The 19,086-nt window shown below is 41.9% G+C and overlaps 1 protein-coding gene across 1 annotated transcript in view; it reads right to left on the bottom strand.

The window, feature by feature from the left end:
* The window catches only part of OFCC1 (orofacial cleft 1 candidate 1), a 241,604-nt gene extending 223,591 nt beyond the window's left edge, over positions 1-18,013 (bottom strand). Inside the window, exons 1-2 of the mRNA XM_024983908.2 lie at positions 17,559-18,013; positions 2,226-2,286 (exon numbers count right to left, since the gene is read on the bottom strand). Of these exons, the coding sequence (XP_024839676.2) occupies positions 2,226-2,237 (12 nt within the window). The 5' untranslated portion in view covers positions 2,238-2,286; positions 17,559-18,013. The remainder of the gene's footprint in view (positions 1-2,225; positions 2,287-17,558) is intronic.
* Between the last annotated feature and the right edge of the window lie 1,073 nt (positions 18,014-19,086).

Here is a 19,086-nt window from a genome sequence, read left to right as displayed (position 1 = left end):
GCCTGGATTGCTGGGTGGAGTGCAGTGATGGTAAACAGGAGCCGGTCTGTTGGCTTCTGTTTGCATCCACTTGGCCACCCTGTTGCCTTTACACTAAAGCGAAGTTCGGTTTGGAAGCCACTTCCTCTCAATAATAAAAGGCAGGGGTGTGATTGGAGCCCTATTCCTTGGCAAGTGGCATAAAGCTGATATTTAGTATTCACGACATTGAATTCTCCTGGACAGCTGGTGTGTCCCTGTTAAGGCTTTCATTTATTCAGCTTGAGCAGGAACTCTTTTCGTTCTCCCAGTCTATTACTTTGTCTATTTAAGGGATAACAGCCAAAGTGAAACAGCTTGCAATTTGCACCTGGCTGCTCTAAGCACTCCATGTTAGATAGCGTGGTGAGCACACCCTTCACTGCTAATGAGAGCAAGACTGTGTAGGGCTGAGTGCAATTTTGTTGGGGCTTTATAGAATATGATAGTGTTTTTTTTTTCTTCTGTATGTGATCTGATAATGACTTCCCTATTCTGATCTTTTAGGGTTCCCAGAGTAGATGAATAACATTCCAAAAATGTAAAGTTGCATATTTTTTTTTTAATTTAAATGTCAGGTAACTAAGAATTGAATTAATATTCGGCCTGAGTTGCCTCTGATAAGAAAGAAAAAATTTAAATGCTAAATGATTTCTAAGTTGTTGCAAGCACAAAACATCTACAAAAAGTGAAAATGTTAGTTGCTCAGTCCTGTCCAACTCTTTGCAACCCCACAGACTATAGCCCACCAGGCTCCTCTGTCTATAGGATTTTCCAGGCAAGAATACAAGAGTGGGAGCCATTCCCTTCTCCAGAGGATCTTCCCAACTCAGGGATTGAACCTGAGTCTCCTGCATTGTAGGCATATTCTTTACCATTTGAACCACTAGGGAAGCCCCAAAACACCTACAGAGACCTTTACTTTGTAAAACTGGCCATGAAAAAAAAAAAGTAGATAAAAGCATTTTAGACAAATTTCAGAAATGGGACTAGTTTTGGAAAAACTGTCAAGTGCTTGAAAGTAAACCAAAGTTCTCTACTTCTATTACCTTTGAAAACTTAAGAACTGAATCAAAAATAAAACCTTGAGTGACTGACTTCCAAATCTTACGTAGAATCTTACGTAGAATCTTACGTTGATCTGACTCATTATCATGTGAATCACAGACTCAGTTTTCAGCAAATGCAAAAATATCAGCACATATGATTCTTTCCAGCTTTTTCCAGAAGTTCCCTGAATCCCGCTTAGCTCTGATTCCTTTGAGGAATTATATCAGGGGACTGGCATCTATTTTTTGAAGAATTTAAATTAAACTCATTGCAATGAAAGAACTTTTTATTATGGCTTATAGCACTTTCCCAAACCTTATGTATTTTTTTTACATCATTATAATGATTTTTGAATAATTTGGAAAAATCTCCTTGAAGATGATCCAAACTTTAGTAAATTACATTTATATATTTATGCGTCTTCTGTTAATCAAAGGGCCCATGCTTCATTTGGATTCCACAAATTTCTTGCATTGGCAGTTCTGTTGAAATAATCGTGGTGGGTTCAGTGAAGTTGAGGTGGTCACAAATGTGGTCTCGCTGGTAATTACTCTAGTTTAACACGATCGTTGGCCTGCATCTCCCTGACAGAGAACCTTCCAGCTTGTCAGTGATGGGCCCTTTCCACACAGCTTCAGGAGCCCCGCCAGCCACTGCTGAGTCTGGTTAGGTCAAAGGGTTGAGCCATGTGTAATTCAGAACAGAGGGGGTCCCACGGTCACTCCACAAAAACAATTACACTACTTATTTCACTCCAGCCCTTGCCCAAAACTCACAAGCCTCATAGCTTCAGTGCAGTCAATCTAATTCTGCCCCTGGGCGATAAGCCACATGAAAATATGTGATGCTGTGTTTATAAATCTCGTCAAAAATAGAAACAGTGGACAGGCACGGTGAAGCCCTACTAAGGATGGTGGGAAGCCCTGGAAATTCTGAAGGCACTTTTGTTTCTGCTCTAGAGACTCTCTTCTGCGGTTACGTTGTCTGCTCCACTCGTGAATCATCCTGTTTACTCGTGAGTGCTGCAATGGAGACCGCATTCCCATTCACTTCTATACTTTCTCTCCACGGATAATATTATGAAAAATAAAGCTTAAAAGGCTGCTTTTAAACAAAAAATAAAAATCAAAAAGGGGCTCCTGTTACATCAATCTTACCTCTCGATCCATGTTCTCTGCTCCTTGCCCTTGGCAATGCACAGATTTAAATCAAGTTCCTCTGAAAAAGAAAAGTAGTATTTGAAAACTAGAATAGATTGGCCCCATCTTAAGACATATTAAGCAATTTGGGCTTGGAGAGAGAGAGCTACGATGCTTCTTAATGGTCCCCGCAAATCTCTGTTTATAGTTAATGCGTTTGATTTGGTGTTTTGGTTTTTTCAATTTTTTATTTTATTGAAGTATATTTGATGGACTAAAGAGCCTAGTGGGCTACAGTCCATGGGGTCGCAAAGAGACCCGATTGCGCATCTAAGACACACACACACACACACTTGATTTACCGAGTCATGATAGTTTCCAGTGTCAGTACAGTGACTCAGTTACACATCCACATATTCTTTTCCCACCTAGGTTATTACAAAAGACTAGTATCGTCCCCTGTGCTCTTCAGATGGCAACTTGTTTTTATTGTTGTTCTTGTTTGTTTAGCTAGACTTCTAACAAACTGAGAGCTGGCAAATATTCACAAGATGTTTTACACAAGTAATCTCTAGGAAAAAATCAGGCTTCAAGTAGACAGCCTAAACTTCCTTCTTTTATGCCTAAAAAAAAAAAAACAACAACAACTTCAGATTGCACTGAAGTTTATGATGAAAACTTGTTTTCACATGCTTTCAGTAGATTTTATTATTTTTATCTTTTTTTAAAATATTAAGATCTAGCTATGCAACTGTCGAAAGTAGATAATATCTGAGAATGTTGTTTAGTCACGAAGTCATGTCCAACACTTTTGTGACCCCATGGACTGTACCTGACCAGGCTCCCCTGTCCTTGGGATTCTCCAGGCAAGAATACTGGAGTGGGTTGCCATTTCCTGCTCCAGGGGATCTTCTTCACCCAGGGGTCAAACCCAAGTCTCCTGCATTGCCAGGCAGGTTCTTTACCACTGAGCCTCCTGGGAACCCCCGTAGCTGATAAAGTTAATGATAAATACATATACTTAGGTAGCAAGCAGATTAAATTCTGAGCACATCATCCAACAACGATATGGATACGCACACTTCGTGAAAGGATATGTGTTTGTAGCACGCATAAAGAATCCTTAGAGTCATGCAGTTAATTATCCAGTTCAACCTATAAGCTATTCCATGTGATATTATTTCAATTGATAAAAATACTGCACGGGAATAATCTGCGGCCAGATGATTATAATAAGTGGGAAATTTCAAAAATGAGGGATTGTCCTAGCATTTATTAGGTTACTATAAATAGTTACCAAAGGAGCTTTTTAAACTTGGAATTTGCCCTCTTGAAATGGTTATCAGTATTTGGCAGTAAAACAAAGTATATCATGTATGAATGATACATGTGACTTTTTTTTTTTATTCAGAGCTCTCAATCGTAGTTTCAGAAAGTCAGTTCACAAAAGGCAAGTGAGCTCTTTCATGGCAATCAACGTGGCAAAAGGAAAGATTTTAGTCCTTTTAGTGGTAATTTTAAAGCTCTTTTATGTAAGTGAAACATGAAAGATTCAAGTTGATTACCTCTAAAATAGGGGGAAAAAATGTAAAATCATCTAAAAGAAAAAAACTGACATTAAAATGAGGAAATTTTAGCCAAGTAACAGAAATCAAAGTTCAATTTGCTTGTTTTATTCCACGTCACAGTGACTGAAGAGGAATTCAAAAGCATCTACTTCTGAGAACAAACGTGGAGTGGAAATCTGTTTTCTTTTGTTTCCTTGAACTTGGTATCAACCTAATACATAGCTCACCTTCCTTGGTGAAGAAACTGCCTGCAATGTGGGAGAGTCAAGTTCAATCCCTGGGTCAGGAAAATTCCCCTGGAGAAGGGCATGGGACCCTTCTCTAGTATTCTTGCCTGGAGAATCCCAAGGACAGAGCCTGGTGGGCTACAGTCCACGGGGTCACAAGAGTCGGACATGACTGAGTGACTAACACAATACGTAGTTAATATTTGTCTTTAAAATGTTTGTAATTTGCAAAGTTGCTCACTTTATGCTCATCATACATTTATGTGGAGACATAGAATCTAAAATATGGAAGCTGAAAAGCACAAGTTGTCTCTCTTCACATCATTCTAGTGCTCAGGAGACTTGCAGATAAGGTAGACCACTTCTTTCTCTTCGTAGAAGGCTGCGTTTTAAATATCTTCCTGAACCATATTCAGAATGCAATATACATGCAGTAAGACTGAGCACAGTTATGAAATAAGATCAGAATTCCTTCATTCTCTCATATAAAGCAAGTCCTTGAATCTAGAGAGCAGTTTGATAGAACCAAGTGGTGTATCATTTTAAAGCAGGTACCACTAAAGGAAAAGTAGAACCCAGTATTCCTGGGTCTCATGACTAAAGGGTATGGCAGAAGGTCCCTCTGGCCTTGGTATCTCTAGGAGCTTAGATCAAGCATGATTTGCAATAAGGAATGTCAGTCTCCAGGTTTTGATGAGCTGGGATTTGGGGTTTGTAGTCAGGTTCCTTATGATTGAGATACAGCTCGCTGAACAGAGTTGGTAAAGAACAATAGAGCCACCTTGAACCAGAGAAAATCAGAGAGCATGTTCCCTGGCTGTCAGGCATAAAAAGACATGAGCAACATATTGGTTCTGGCCTAAACATTGATACCTCAATGTGTGTTCCCAGTTGCGATTCCTGGGAATTTAATTTGAAGACTTCCAAAGTGGGAAAGCAGTGTTTAAAAGCTTTAAAAATGACCCAATTGCTAAAAGCTGTGACAAATAGATAAAAAAAAATAGAGGTGAGACCAGTTTCAGAGGCCAAATCGGTGAGCTGGAGGCAGCAGAGTGGATTCTGAGGAGTGGGCAGAATTCAGAAACAAGCCGGCAAAGGTGAATGGAGAAGAGCTATGAGCACAGAGGGCTGATGAAAATGAGACTGAGACGTTCACAGAACAGTGAGCAGAGTCCATCAGCAAACAGTACTTTTAGTAAGTTACTGATTGACGAACAGTCCCCACAGCCCCATAAAAACCTATCACTTTTGTACTCACCAAAGATGAAGCCAATCCGAGAACCGATATTTTTGCCAAACTACCTCTATGACTTATATTGTCAAGAAAGTCCAAAGTGGCTTTCCTTTCATTAAAAAACAAAAGGGAAAATAACAGTTATAAACACTATCAATTTACCCCAAAGCTTGTGTTTGGCCTTTCAGGAACACCTGACTTAATGAACTAATGAGCAAAGTTTTCACTAAGTCTACAAATCTGGACCACAGTGTGGCATGTTTGCTGAAATTCAAGCAGCCTGCACTAGGGCTTGCCGGGTGCCACAGTGGTAAAGAATCTGCCTGCCAATTCAGGAGATGCAGGTTCGATCCCTGGGTCAGGATGATTCTCTGGAGGAAATAGCAACCTGTTTCAGTATTCTTGCCTGGGAAATCCCATGGACAGAGGAGCCTACAGTCCACGGAGTCACAAAGAGTCGGACTGAGAGGCTGAGCATGCACAACAGGAATCACATTTTAAAAGCCGGTCTCAAACTTGCAAGCAGGTTGGTAATTGCAGTATAACCTGCTTGCAAGTATCCCGTTGACCATATCCTGTGGAGCCCAGGTTAATAATCACTAAAAAGCTAATTTGTACAGTCACTTTTTTTTTTTTTTTTGGATTGCTTTAAGACTGATCTTAAAATGGCTTTCACTGAAATTGTTGACCTTGTATTTATTGCAAATTAAATCCTGGCATTGCCAAATCTCTGAGTACGGGTTCATTGCTTCCAGAGAAGGGAATTAGCATGGCTACAGCTGTCATTCCATTGCATTTTTCTTCTCAAGCAGACCAGCAAGGGCAAAGATGGTGTTAGACAGAGGTCGCAAGCCAGATTCTGTCTGCAAACATGCTTTGTTTGACCTCCACAGTGATTTTAAACCGATTGAGCCAACATTGAAACATAAAAAAAAAAAATTGCAGTCAAAAATCCGACTTCTGGCTTCTCTTGGAAAATTTTAAACTTGGCCACATCGGCGGGCGTGGTGGCAGCATGTTCTTTAGGCAGTGTCGTTAGTGTCCGGGGTCCCTCTCTCCCCGTTGCAGACCACAAACCAAAATGTAGCTCCATAAAGGCAAGGCGCCGACGTCATTGCTGCATATTTAGAGCCCAGAACAGAGACTGGAAGGAGTGGGTGCTTGGCAGACCTTTAACGCTGAATGATCTCAGGACTTCCCAGGCGGCACAGTGGTAAAGAATCCGCCTGCCAATGCAGGAGACCCAGGAGACAGGGGTTTGATCTCTGGGTCAGGAAGACCCCCTGAAGAAGGAAATAGCAATCCACTCCGACATCCTTGACTGGAAAATTCCATGCACAGAAGAGCCAGGCCGGCTACAGCCCATGGGGTTGCAAAGAGTCTGGCGCATCTGAGCAACTGAGCGCACACGAACACACGAAACGATCTCAAGAGCAAACAGATACTTTAATGGATGACTTTAAAACAACAGACAGTGCTCGGGAACTGCCGCAACATGCAAATTTTTAAAAATTAAATAAATGTGCAGGTCAAATAAATTCTGCCAGTCCTCAGGCAGAGAGAGAGAGTACCCACATATCATTCTGCTATAGCTGCTGTTTTTCTTATAAAGAAACATTTCTCTGTATCCCTGCCACTTTCAAAAATAGAGCCACAAGTGTCAAGGAAAATGACGGTGATCACAGACCCAGAATTCTTCACTCAGTTCTATTTCTGGTCTGGCCTCTATAGGGATCGGAATCTGACATTTCTGTGAGACACATGCAAGTAGGAAGATACTTCTAATAACAACCTGGCCTACCAAGTCTCCTCTCTCATTCTGTGCAATCATTTTTTGTAGTGCAATCTAAATCTATATTCAGTTCAGTTCAGTTCAGTCGCTCAGTCGTGTCTGACTCTTTGCGACCCCATGAATCGCAGCACGCCAGGCCTCCCTGTCCATCACCAACTCCCGGAGTTCACTCAGACTCACATCCATCGAGTCAGTGATGCCATCCAGCCATCTCATTTTCTGTTGTCCCCTTCTCCTCCTGCCCCCAATCCCTCCCAGCATCAGAGTCTTTTCCAATGAGTCAACTCTTTGCACGAGGTGGCCAAAGTACTGGAGTTTCAGCTTCAGCATCATTCCTTCCAAAGAAATCCCAGGGCTGATCTCCTTCAGAATGGACTGGTTGGATCTCCTTGCAGTCCAAGGGACTCTCAAGGGTCTTCTCCAACACCACAGTTCAAAAGCATCAATTCTTCAGCGCTCAGCCTTCTTCACAGTCCAACTCTCACATCCATACATGACCACTGGAAAAACCACAGCCTTGACTAGACAGACCTTTGTTGGCAAAGTAATGTCTCTGCTTTTCAATATGCTATCTAGGTTGGTCATAACTTTTCTTCCAAGGAGTAAGCATCTTTTAATTTCATGGCTGCAGTCACCATCTGCAGTGATTTTGGAGCCCCAAAAAATAAAGTCTGACACTGTTTCCACTGTTTCCCCATCTATTTCCCATGAAGTGATGGGACCAGATGCCATGATCTCCGTTTTCTGAATGTTGAGTTTAAAGCCAACTTTTTCACTCTCCTCTTTCACCTTCATCAAGAGGCTTTTTAGTTCATCAAGAGGCTTTTTAGGATTTTTTTTAATAAATCTCTATTAGAGAATAAATAAAAGGGGACTATAAAATTTACCTTGGAAAGTCACTACTTAAACCTAACATGTGCATGCATGCTCAGTCGCTCAGTCATCTCCGACTCTTTGCAACCCCATGGACTAGAGCCCACCAAGTTCCTCTGTCCATGGGATTCTCCAGGCAAGAATACTGGAGTGAGTTGCCATTTCCTCCTCCAGGGGAATTTTCCCAACCCAGACATCGAACCTGGGTCTCCTGCATTGACAGGTAGATTCTTTACCATTGAGCCACCTGGGAAGCCCTAAAAACATAACACACTATCACTTAAATAAAGAGTCAGAATAACACTGTGGAATCAACTTGTGTTAACAACTAGAAAGACACTGGTCAAATATCATATATTTACGCATATATGTGGAATCTAGAAAAATGATACAGATGAACCCATTTCAGGGCAGGAATAAAGATACGGACATAGACAATGGATGCGTGTTGGGAGATGAGCTGGGAGATTGGGATTGACATATATACACTACCACGTATTAAATAGATAGATAGTGGACAGCTGTTATATGGCACAAAGAGCTCAGCTCGGTGCTCGGTGGTGACCTAGAGAGGTGGGTTGGGGCTGGGAGCGGGTTGGGGGGACGTGGAAGGGAGACCCAAAGGGAAGGGTATATACGTATACTGATAGCTGATTCACGTGTTGTACAGCAGAAACTAACACAGCATTGTAACGCAAGTATACCCCAGTACATTTTTTCAGTCTCTTGCACATCGGGAAATTGCTTAACCTCTAAAAGTCTCCAATTTCCCTGCATAAGAGTTGAGAAAATTTAAAAAATTATATATGTCAAACGTCCAGCTTCCACTTAGGGTATGAAAACCTGGCAGGCTATTAGTCCCAAACATAAAGAAAAAAAAAAAGAATTATGAATGTCTGCAAATTTACAACTTTTCTGAAAGCCACCTGGCAGCTGAAGTCACAGAATAACCAACTAACCCAAAAGCTAAAGAAAGAGCAGTGGGTCCAAGGAGTAACAAGCTGCAAGCACTTGCTTGCTGGAGTCGACATGAAACCCCTTAGAAGCCAGTAGGGAGACTTCAGCTAAAAATTGTTCGTGAGTTTCTGAAGTCATTAGTCAAATTTGAAAATGACCTAGTGTGAGAATATGGAGCGTGTTGGCAGGATGCTCAGCGGGCAGTTCTGTCTGTTTCGAATCCCCAACCGAACAGCTATACTGTCCATGGAGCCCATCCTATGCCCCCAGGCAAGGGTAGAGACTTGAAGTCCCTCCCAGCTGCCCACATCACCTCCAACCCTGCCCCATCGGGGCCATGCTCCCATCAGGAAGCTTGGCCATGATGCCCAGGGGGCACGGGGCACATCCCATAGCCTGTCTTGGGTCTGGACTCAAACCAGCAGCCTTGCCCAGTTATTGAGCCTGAACGGTGACCCTGAGCAGCCTCCAGCCCAGTCTAGAGTGATGCTCAGCTGCAGAGCCCAGCACACAATCCTACTCTGAAGTGGAGATCAGCAGTGGCCCTGCTTGACTGTGGGACACAGATGGGCGCTTTGCCCAGGCAGGGAGTCACAGAGCATAGTCCGCGACTCAACTTGGTTTTACAGACAGCTACCATGTGTGACTGTATAGCATGCTCTACAAGGCAGCCCAACTGTGGGTACAGCAGGAGACCCCACTGACCAGAAAACCAGATGAGCAGCCACTCCTGATAGATAGCACAGCCAATGACCCACTGGCTGGCGTGGAAGTCATGTACCTGATACAGATTAATATCCAAATCATATAAGGAACTCATATAACTCAGCAGTGAAAAGAATCAGATCAAAATATGGGGAAAGGACCTGAATAGACCTTTTTCTAAAGAAGATGTACAAATGATCTGAAAGGGGGATCAAAATCACCAATCCTCAGGTAACTGCATGTCAAAACCACAAGGAGCTATCCCCTCACACCTGTTGGATTGGCTGTTACCAAAGAGACGAGAATAACTTGCACTGGTGAGGCCGTGGGGGAAAGGGGAAACCTTGTGCACTGTTTGTCGGAATGTAAATTGGTACAACCACTGCAAGAAACAGTGGGGAAGGGTCTCAAAAACAAAACAGAACTGCCATATGATCCAGCCATCCCCCGTCTGGGTATAATCACTTTTCTGTAACCCCACGTTTACATCAGCTTTGTTTACAGTAGCTTCCCTGGTGGCTCAGATAGTAAACAATCCGCCTGCAGTGTGAGAGACTTGGGTTCAATCCCTGGGTTGGGAAGATCCCCTGGAGGAAGGCATGCAACCCACTCCAGTATTTGTGCCTGGAGAATCCCCATGGACAGAGGAGCCTGGTGGGCTACAGTCCATGGGGTCGCAGAGAGTCAGACACAACTGAGAAACTAAGCACAGCACAAGACATATAAACAATCTAATGTTCATCAGTAGAGGGATGGATAAAGAAGATGTGGCATATATGCAATGGAATATTATTCAACTGTGAAGAAGAAGCAAATTTAGACAAATATTGTGTGATCTCACTTATATGTGGAATCTTAAAAACACACACACAGAGAGAAGCAGAAAGTAGATCTGTCATTGCCAAGGCAGAAGTAGGATGTGGGGGTAAATGAGTGAAGGTGAACTTCTAGTTCTAAAATAAATAAGTTATGGGATCTAATTTAAGCATGGTAACTGTAATTTGTAGTGCTGCTTTTTTTACTTGAAAGTTAAGTGAGTAGATCTTGAAAGTTTTCATTACAAAAAAAATAAATATACAAAGTGATAGATGCATTAACTAACCTTAGTGTCATTATCACTTTGCAATATTTATATATCAGATCATCATGTTGTACACCTTAAACTTACATGGTGTTATATGTCAATTACAGCTCCATAAAGCTGGAAGAAACATGTAATTAATGTGTTAATAGCTCCCATATAAAGACTGGGTAACATAATGAATATATGAGGAATTTCAACAACGGGATAGAATAATAAAGAATCAGATGGAAATGTAGAAATGAACAATATGGTAAGGAAAGTGCAGAATGCCATCAACAAGCTCATTAGTAGTCTAAGTACAACTGAGAATAAAATCAGTTGAACTCAGTCCATCAGCAACAGAGATTATCCAAATAAAAACAGAAAGGTAAAAAGAGAGCAAAAAGAAAAAAAAGAGCAGAGTATCCAAGAATAATAGAAAAATTCCAAATGGACTAACATACCGGTAATTTTGAATATAGGAAAGGAAGACAGAGCACATAGACAGGAGAATGATCAAAGGAAAAATGACTAAAAATTCCCTCAGATCAATGAGACACCAAAGGAGAGGTCGAAGAAGTTCAGAAAACATCGAGTAGGATACAACATACACGTACACACATCACGTGCAAACCGCTGAAAACCACCAGCAAAAAGAAACCAGGAAGGTAACCAGAGAAAAGAGGCATATCACACAAGGAGGAACAAAGTTAAAAATTATAGCAGACTTCTCATCGAAACTCTGTAAGCCAGAAGAGCATGGGCAGACATCTTTAAAGGACAAAAAGAAAAACAACACTAAAGCTTAAAATTCTATAGCCAAGGAAAATTTCTTTTAAAAATGATGGTAGGGAATGTAGGTATGGCAGAAAGAAGAGACTGTCAAATCCTAGCCCCCAAGAAACAAGGTAAAACTGGAAGGAAGAAAAATCCAAAACAACCAGTTCAGTCTCTGGAAAGAGTTCAGAGGCTAACAACCAGTGGAGAAATAGGCATTCATGGGAAACTGCAGAAATTAGTGTAAGTACTGTGGGTACCTCCTTGACCCAAGGCTGCTCCAATCTCTGCAGTGACCCCTAACACCAGCTGGGCCGGTGGAGTGGTACTTCCAAGGAAGCGCTGGCAATAAAAACCAGCGGTTGCACTGCTCTGGCATGGAATTTTGGAGACGAGGACGGAAAACTCATACCCAGTTGTACTGTGAAAGTATCAAAATCCGTAGAAAACAAGTGTTGACGGCCTGTGGCTCTATTACTCGGGGTTGCAGTCCCGCTTGGGATACAGTAGATCACTCAACTAATCAGAAATTTGATCAGGAGGTCCTGGAAATGAGAGACCAAAGAAAGGCTATTAATAAACGGGTGCTGCATGGATCCGTGCTGATCAGGGGTCTGTGCACGTGTGCAGGGAAGACTCGAGACTATCCAAGCTGTGTGCGCATCCCCAATTGACCTGGATGCTGTGCAGATCTACAGAAAAGACCCAGGAGGACCTGGCAGAAAGTAGACCTGAATTTTAAACATGTTCCCAGCCCCACACACAGATCCATCAGCAGAGGAGGGAAATCTTACAGACGCAAAGTATCTGTGGACAATCCTTGGTTGATCACTGTGCTCTGCAGATGCAAAGGAGCCTCCATAAAATGAACCTAAAACTGTTTATTAAAGTTTGAAAAAATTCAGAGAGACAGCAGCAGGCACACATCACAGGGAAAACAGACTCGATAGCTTAAGTTCAAGCAAGTTACTAAAAACAAAACAAACGAAATATAAGCCAAATAACAAAATAAAACAGCAACAACGATGGTCCTCAAGGCAAAAGCTCAAAATCACATTTGCTACACCATATTATCGAAGATGCAGGTTTTCAACAAAAATTTATAGGACAGTGAAGAAATAGAAAAGTGTGACCTATATTCAGGAAAATAAGCTGTCAACAAAAATTAACTCTGAGTGGGTAAGGAGGTTGTATTTAGTAGACAAAGACTTCAAAGTAGGTTTTATAAAATGTTCGAAGAAGTCTAAGAAACTGTGGTTTAAAATGTAAGGAAAATATATTAATGGACTCAAATATAAGAAATCTCTAAAAAAGGAAACTATAAAAACAGTCAAATGGAAATTTCAGAATCAAAAGATATAAAGACTACAATGAAAAATTCACCAGATGGGTTCAAGAGTTCATGAAATAAGATGGTAGAGAAGGAATCAAGAATATTAAAGATAGATCAATAGAAATTATCCAGTTTGAAGAAGAGAACGGGAAAACACAGACAAAAATGAGACTCCTGGGAAGAGATGAAGAGGAAAAAAAAGGATAGAAAAATGTCTGAGAAAATAATGGCCTGATAGCAAATAGCCTTCCCTGGTGGCTCAGATGGTAAAAAGAACTCCTGCAATGCAGGAGACACGGGTCTGATCCCTACGTTGGAAAGATCCCCTGGAGAAGGAAATGGCAATCCACTCGGGTATTCTTGCCTGGGAAATCCCATGGACAGAGGAAGCTGACGGGCTACAGTCAATGGGGTCACAAAAGAGGCGGACACGACTGAGCTACTAAACAGCAACAACAGTAAAGGGACCTTGTGTTTGCAATTGGACTCGCTTCTCCTGGACTGCACTCTCTGGAGTTGTGCTGGGTCTCCTGGCTCCCTCTCCCGCAGTCACTTCCTCCAGGTTACAACTTTTTTAATCCTACATCATCAACCAATGCTGATTCAGCTATTTCCTCTTTAAGAAATTCGTCATCTCTTATCTGCAGATTCTTACCATCCTACACGCTTTTACTAGTCTTTTACTGCTGCTGCTGCTAAGTTGCTTCAGTCGTGTCCGACTCTGTGCGACCCCATAGACGGCAGCCCACGAGGCTCCCCCATCCCTGGGATTCTCCAGGCAAGAACACTGGAGTGGGTTGCCATTTCCTTCTCCAATGCATGAAAGTGAAAAGTGAAAGTGAAGTCGCTCAGTCGTGTCCGACTCTTAGCGACCCCATGGACTACAGCCTACCAGGCTCCTCCATCCATGGGATTTTTTCCAGGCAAGAGTACTGGAGTGGGGTGCCATTGCCTTCTCCACTAGCCTTACAATAAAAATGCAAGAGGAATATAAGAATATATATATATATATATATGAGATCTCTATCTATCTATATATATTGAACAAAAGCTCATAGAAAGATCCTTTATATCCACCAGCTAATCTGAACAGAGCACTGAGAAGCTTCCCTGGCAGTCCAGAGGTTAAGACTTTGTCTTCCAATGCAGACGGTGTAACATAACACAGCAGCAGTGTTATAACAAATTCAAGGAAGAGTTTAAAAATGGTCCACATCAAAAAGAAAAAACTTCAAAAAATAGAAAAAACATAAAGAGCATTAAAATATGTCCTACCCAGAGGAGTGAAGTTCCCTTCACTGCCTGTTCAGGGCAGCCCAGCCTTTCCTCCCACCGTTCAGCCTTGCCACTTTCGTCCTTGAAAAGAACTTTGCTAACCGAGCCCACAAAGCATGACACTAGCGACCTGGACTGTGATTAAAGTCTGGGGATCAGGGAAGACAAGCCCCAGCCTGCTTTATCCTAGCAAGAATTCCGCTTTCAGTGTTCCTAGCACCGAATAGAAGAAAAATTCCAAACTGCATTTACAAGGTACTACCAATAGGGAGGAAACGATTGCCTTTAGCAAGCACAAGACTTGAGAAAACACACCTGTCCCTTTGTTATTGATAGTGATCAACTGATCCCTAGAATCTGATTGAGAACATCGGGGTATAAATCAGGCCACACGTGCAGTTCCAGAAACATCTCTGCTAGTAATTCATAGCATATTTCAACTGCCACTGGCATGCATTTCTGGATTAGTGTCACATAGGGGTTCACAAGAAAGCAACAAGGGCTATTTGTTTATACGGTCACATTTCTACCCTCATTTTTCCTCATATTCAACCTGATGCGGGCTTAATGTACCAATAAGCACATCAGTGTGGGTTTGCATTTCTTCCTCAGGTATTCAGGAACAAAATGTTGGTTGATTCACAAGTAAAAGGAAATTAGTGTCATGAAAGGATAATTTTGTTGCCTAAAGAAACAAACATTATTACTTCTTCAGGGGCCCTGCTACCTGAACTGTTCCTCTAGGCAGGAATGTTCTCCATCGGCAGGTTAATTGCTGGGATATTCTGTATTCATTTCCAAGGCCCACATTCACTTGCGTATTCTTTCAATCATTCCACACATATTTATGGGGAACCTAGTCTATGAAAGATACTGTTCCAAGTGCAGTGGGTGATGACGATTCCTGGCCCTAAGGGAACTACAGCCTGGGTAGCAACTTCAGAAGGAAAGGCACAACCAGTGAGATAAAAATGACACCACCGTTGAGAAATTGACCAAAACCTGAGAGCCCTCGAAAAATTAGACTGAAGTGGAAAAAAAAAAATTCAAACTCATCAGACATGTAAGTGTTAACAACACGGTAGTTGATCAGGGACTGAGGCTTTACACAGATGATATCACTTTGTCCTCACATAAGCCCTAACAGGGGCTACATTATCCCCACTTTCTAGATGAGGACATTGAAAATCCTGAGAGATCCGGTGACAGGCCACCTAAGAAGCTGGGATCCAGGTTTCAATGGCCAGTGTGCCTTTGCTGCACGGACCACAGCCTTAGCTGACCTCAGCTGAGTTGCTCACCTGTCACTTCGAGCCTTCAACAGACACTAAAGCCTAGAGTTGTTCCATGTGGGGTAAGTGGGAAAAAGCAAATGAAAAATGTATTATGAATGAAAAATGTGTGTTTTAACTAAGGGAGAGTGAAAACCTCTTACATTGCTTCCTAAGTGAGTTTTGACTAATATTCATGTGTCTAAGTTCCCCAGCTGAAGTTCTACATGGGCCCCAAACACTCAAATACCTAAACTAAAACTAGGGCTGAAAATTCCATGGATTGTAAAGAACTTAAGAAAATGTCTCCATCTTCCTGGGCTTTCACACAGTTTCATATTCCAGGGGCCAATTGGGAAACGGGAAAGGCAATTCATAACTTCTTGAACTCCATCTTTTTAGTTCTCAGGAAATTACAAAATATTCAATCTGACTAAACTATTTCTTTGGCTGTTACTTTGTTATTGCCAATATGTTAACTATACATACACACAAATAGATTTTCCAATATATAGATTTTCACATTTATATGTGGGGTTTTTGATGGCTTACTGTTAACAAGCTGTTTAGGGGGAAATTCACTTTTCTAGCCTCTGAACGATGGCTTCCCTGGTGGCTCGGTGGTAAAAAATCTGCCTGCCAAGGCAGGAGATGCAGTTTTGACCCCTGGGTCGAGATGATCCCCTGGAGAAGGAAATGGCAACCCACTCCAGTATTCTTGCCTGGGAAATCCCATAAACAGAGGAGCCTAGCAGGCTACAGTTCATAGGGTCACAAAAAAGTCAGACACAATTTAGCAACTAAACAACAATAATCCTCTGAATACTATCTAAAGGGAGGTTATTATCTAGAATTGTGACATTTTTTGTTTTGTGCTGTATATACTTGTATCAATAAGTAAAACTAAGATCTCAGAATTGTCTATATTTTTTAAATGCTTCTGTTGGAATCTATGAAAATCACAAAAATAATTTAACCTTTTCAAATTGTGCTGAATCTTTTAGATTCACTTTTTATTATTCTTTTGTCTCCTGGGTCACAGAGATACTGCTGCTGCTACTGCTAAGTCGCTTCAGTTGTGTCTGACTCTGTGCGACCCCATAGACAGCAGCCCACCAGGCTCCCCCGTCCCTGGGATTCTCCAGGCAAGAACACTGGAGTGGGTTGCCATTTCCTTCTCCAATGCATGAAAGTGAAAAGTCAAAGTGAAGTCACTCAGTCGTGCCCAACTCTTAGCGACCCCAGGGACTGCAGCCTACCAGGCTCCTCCATCCATGGGGTTTTCCAGGCAAGAGTACTGGAGTGGGGTGCCATTGCCTTCTTCAACAGAGATACTGGTGGTTTGTAATCCAGGCCAGTGGTTCTCAAACTTTACGTGTGTGCATGCTCAGTCACTCAGTTGTATCTGATTCTTTTGTGACCCCATGGACTGTATAGCCTACCAGGTATCCTCTGTCTGTGGGATTTCCCAGGAAGAATGTTGGAGTGAGTTGCCATTTTCTTCTCCAGGGGATCTTCCCGAGCCGGGGATTGAACCTACATCTCCAGCGTCTCCTGCATTAGCAGGTAAATTCTTTACCAATGAGCCACCTGGGAAGCCCCCCTCTAACTTCAGGTGCTTTCAAATCACCCAGAGGATGCTGGGCCTACATCACTGAGTTTGCACGACTAACAATTTTGAAGGTGATGCTGATACTACTGGTTCAAAGACTAGCCTGTGGGAACCACAGCCTTAGACCAAGCTAAACGAGAAAGAGCACTAACTAGGAATCGACAGACCCAGACTCTAATCCTAGATCTGTCATGGTCTCGCTGTGTAACTTTACGGAAGTCATTTGGCATCTCAACTTCTGTTTCTCCATTAAACGACATACTTAAATAACTCATGAAAATCCACTGTCTTTCTATAATTCTGTAACTGACCCAGGCAATAGAGTCCACTCCACCATGCATAACAAACAATTTGAAAGGTCAGTTCTTAACTAAAATAGTCACTGTGTTTCAAGCAAAACATATGGTATTGCCTCATACTGTCCTGTTGACAATAATGCCATATATGAATTCCTAAATATCATCACATTATGCTAAATTGTGAAGGGAAAAAAAAAAAACACATGATTTGTCGGTAAAATAGGATTAGGGACACAACACTATAAAATGCTAACCAGCGACTCATAGGGACAAAAAAAAGAGAGAAACCAATAACAGAGGCAGGGTTTCCAACATGTTCAATGGTTAAGAAATGCACAAATACTACAATAAATACGGCACTCTACCTGGAGAAAGACTGGAAGTTTGCTGTAGATGCGGGCTGGGAAGAATTGCAGGTTGCGAATGATTTTGAAGTAGTAGAAGGAAGATGACTAGAAATTAGAGAGTTGTAGCAGCAGGTGTAGACAAACGTAACTCATTGATCTCAGCTGGGAGTTGGCATGAGCATCGCAGTTCACCGATCTTGAGCAGCCTTAAATCCTGGGGCACGTTTTCTTGTCTTGGAGATGACGGCCCTTCAAGGAATGCATTTATAGAAGATTCTTGTTCCATTGAATTTTGACAGTTGGGTCCTTCTTCAATTCACTTCTGGATCGCTGCTGGAAATACTTTGGTGACTTTCTCATCCTTGTTCACAACTTGGCCCAACAGTGCCTGAGGGCTTTCAGAATCCTAGCAACAGTTAAAGCTACTATACTGGTCACTCCTGGCGCCAAAAGGAGCTGAATTTGGCAATTTCCATTTCAGGTCGTTAAATATAGATAGAGCTTTCCTTTTGTCCATGCTTGGCTACTTGAACCTGAATGCTTAGATTCATCTCAGGTGTTGGATGAGGTGAGGTTTGTTTGGGTTTTGTTTTTTTAAATGTATAAAAAAAATCAAGAATGTGAAAACTAGGAAAAGACAACCTTCAAGGATAACGCCACCCAGAGACGCCGGAAGTGTGTCCGTGTGTGTTTTGTGTATTTCTACGTGTTTCGGTTTATGGACGGAATATGCAAAAGCAAACTCAAAATTCACTTTTTACTAAAATTATTCCCTGACTTATCATTCACACATATTTTCAAAACAAGTGTCGGCAAAATGACTATACTTTTGATAACAATTACAGCTTTGTTGTTGGAAATACTATTTGGTTAGATATAGAATATTGTGAATCTCCCATAATCTCTCTTAGGTGGAACTGAATACGCTTAAGAAATGACTTCTATTATATGGCGGAACTTGGGGGTTCCTTAAAAGGAAGGTCCAGACTGAGGTCAGGTGTCCATTAAGGCTGTGCTTTGTTGCTGTTCTTGAGTCACTTTGCGACCCCATAAACTGTAGCCCACCAGGCTCCTCTGTCCATAGGATTTCCCAGGCAAGAATACTGGAGTGTGTTGCCATTTCCTCCCCCAGGGTATCTTCCCAACCGAAGGATCAAATGCCTGTGTTCTGAATTGGCAGGCAGATTCTTTACCACTGAGCCACCAGGGAAGCCCCAGGGCTGATGCTACCCCAGATCATTTCTGATGATGCTCAGTGATACCAAGCTGTTTCCATGAAAACTGAAGTTTCCAACAAAATCAGCCCCTTTTCTTCTCTTCAGTCACCTGTCAGAGAGCATGGTGCTCACCTCTCTCCAACTTCTCATAAATTGAAACCAGTTTCCTCTTGATTACCCTTGTGTAACATCTTTATGGGAATTGTTTTCCCATACTTATTACGAACATTTTAATAGAATGTTAAAAAAAATAATAGAAGAATTTCAGAAAACAGCCATAGGAAGTATGGAAGGTGTGGAAACGTTTTTCACAAGCATAAGAAGAATCT

Source organism: Bos taurus, chromosome 23, assembly GCF_002263795.3.
Source record: "Bos taurus isolate L1 Dominette 01449 registration number 42190680 breed Hereford chromosome 23, ARS-UCD2.0, whole genome shotgun sequence".
In the NCBI taxonomy this organism is placed as follows: domain Eukaryota; kingdom Metazoa; phylum Chordata; class Mammalia; order Artiodactyla; family Bovidae; genus Bos; species Bos taurus.
The sequence above is the reverse complement of the archived record's forward strand: the minus strand, read 5'-3'. Positions and strand labels throughout refer to the sequence as shown.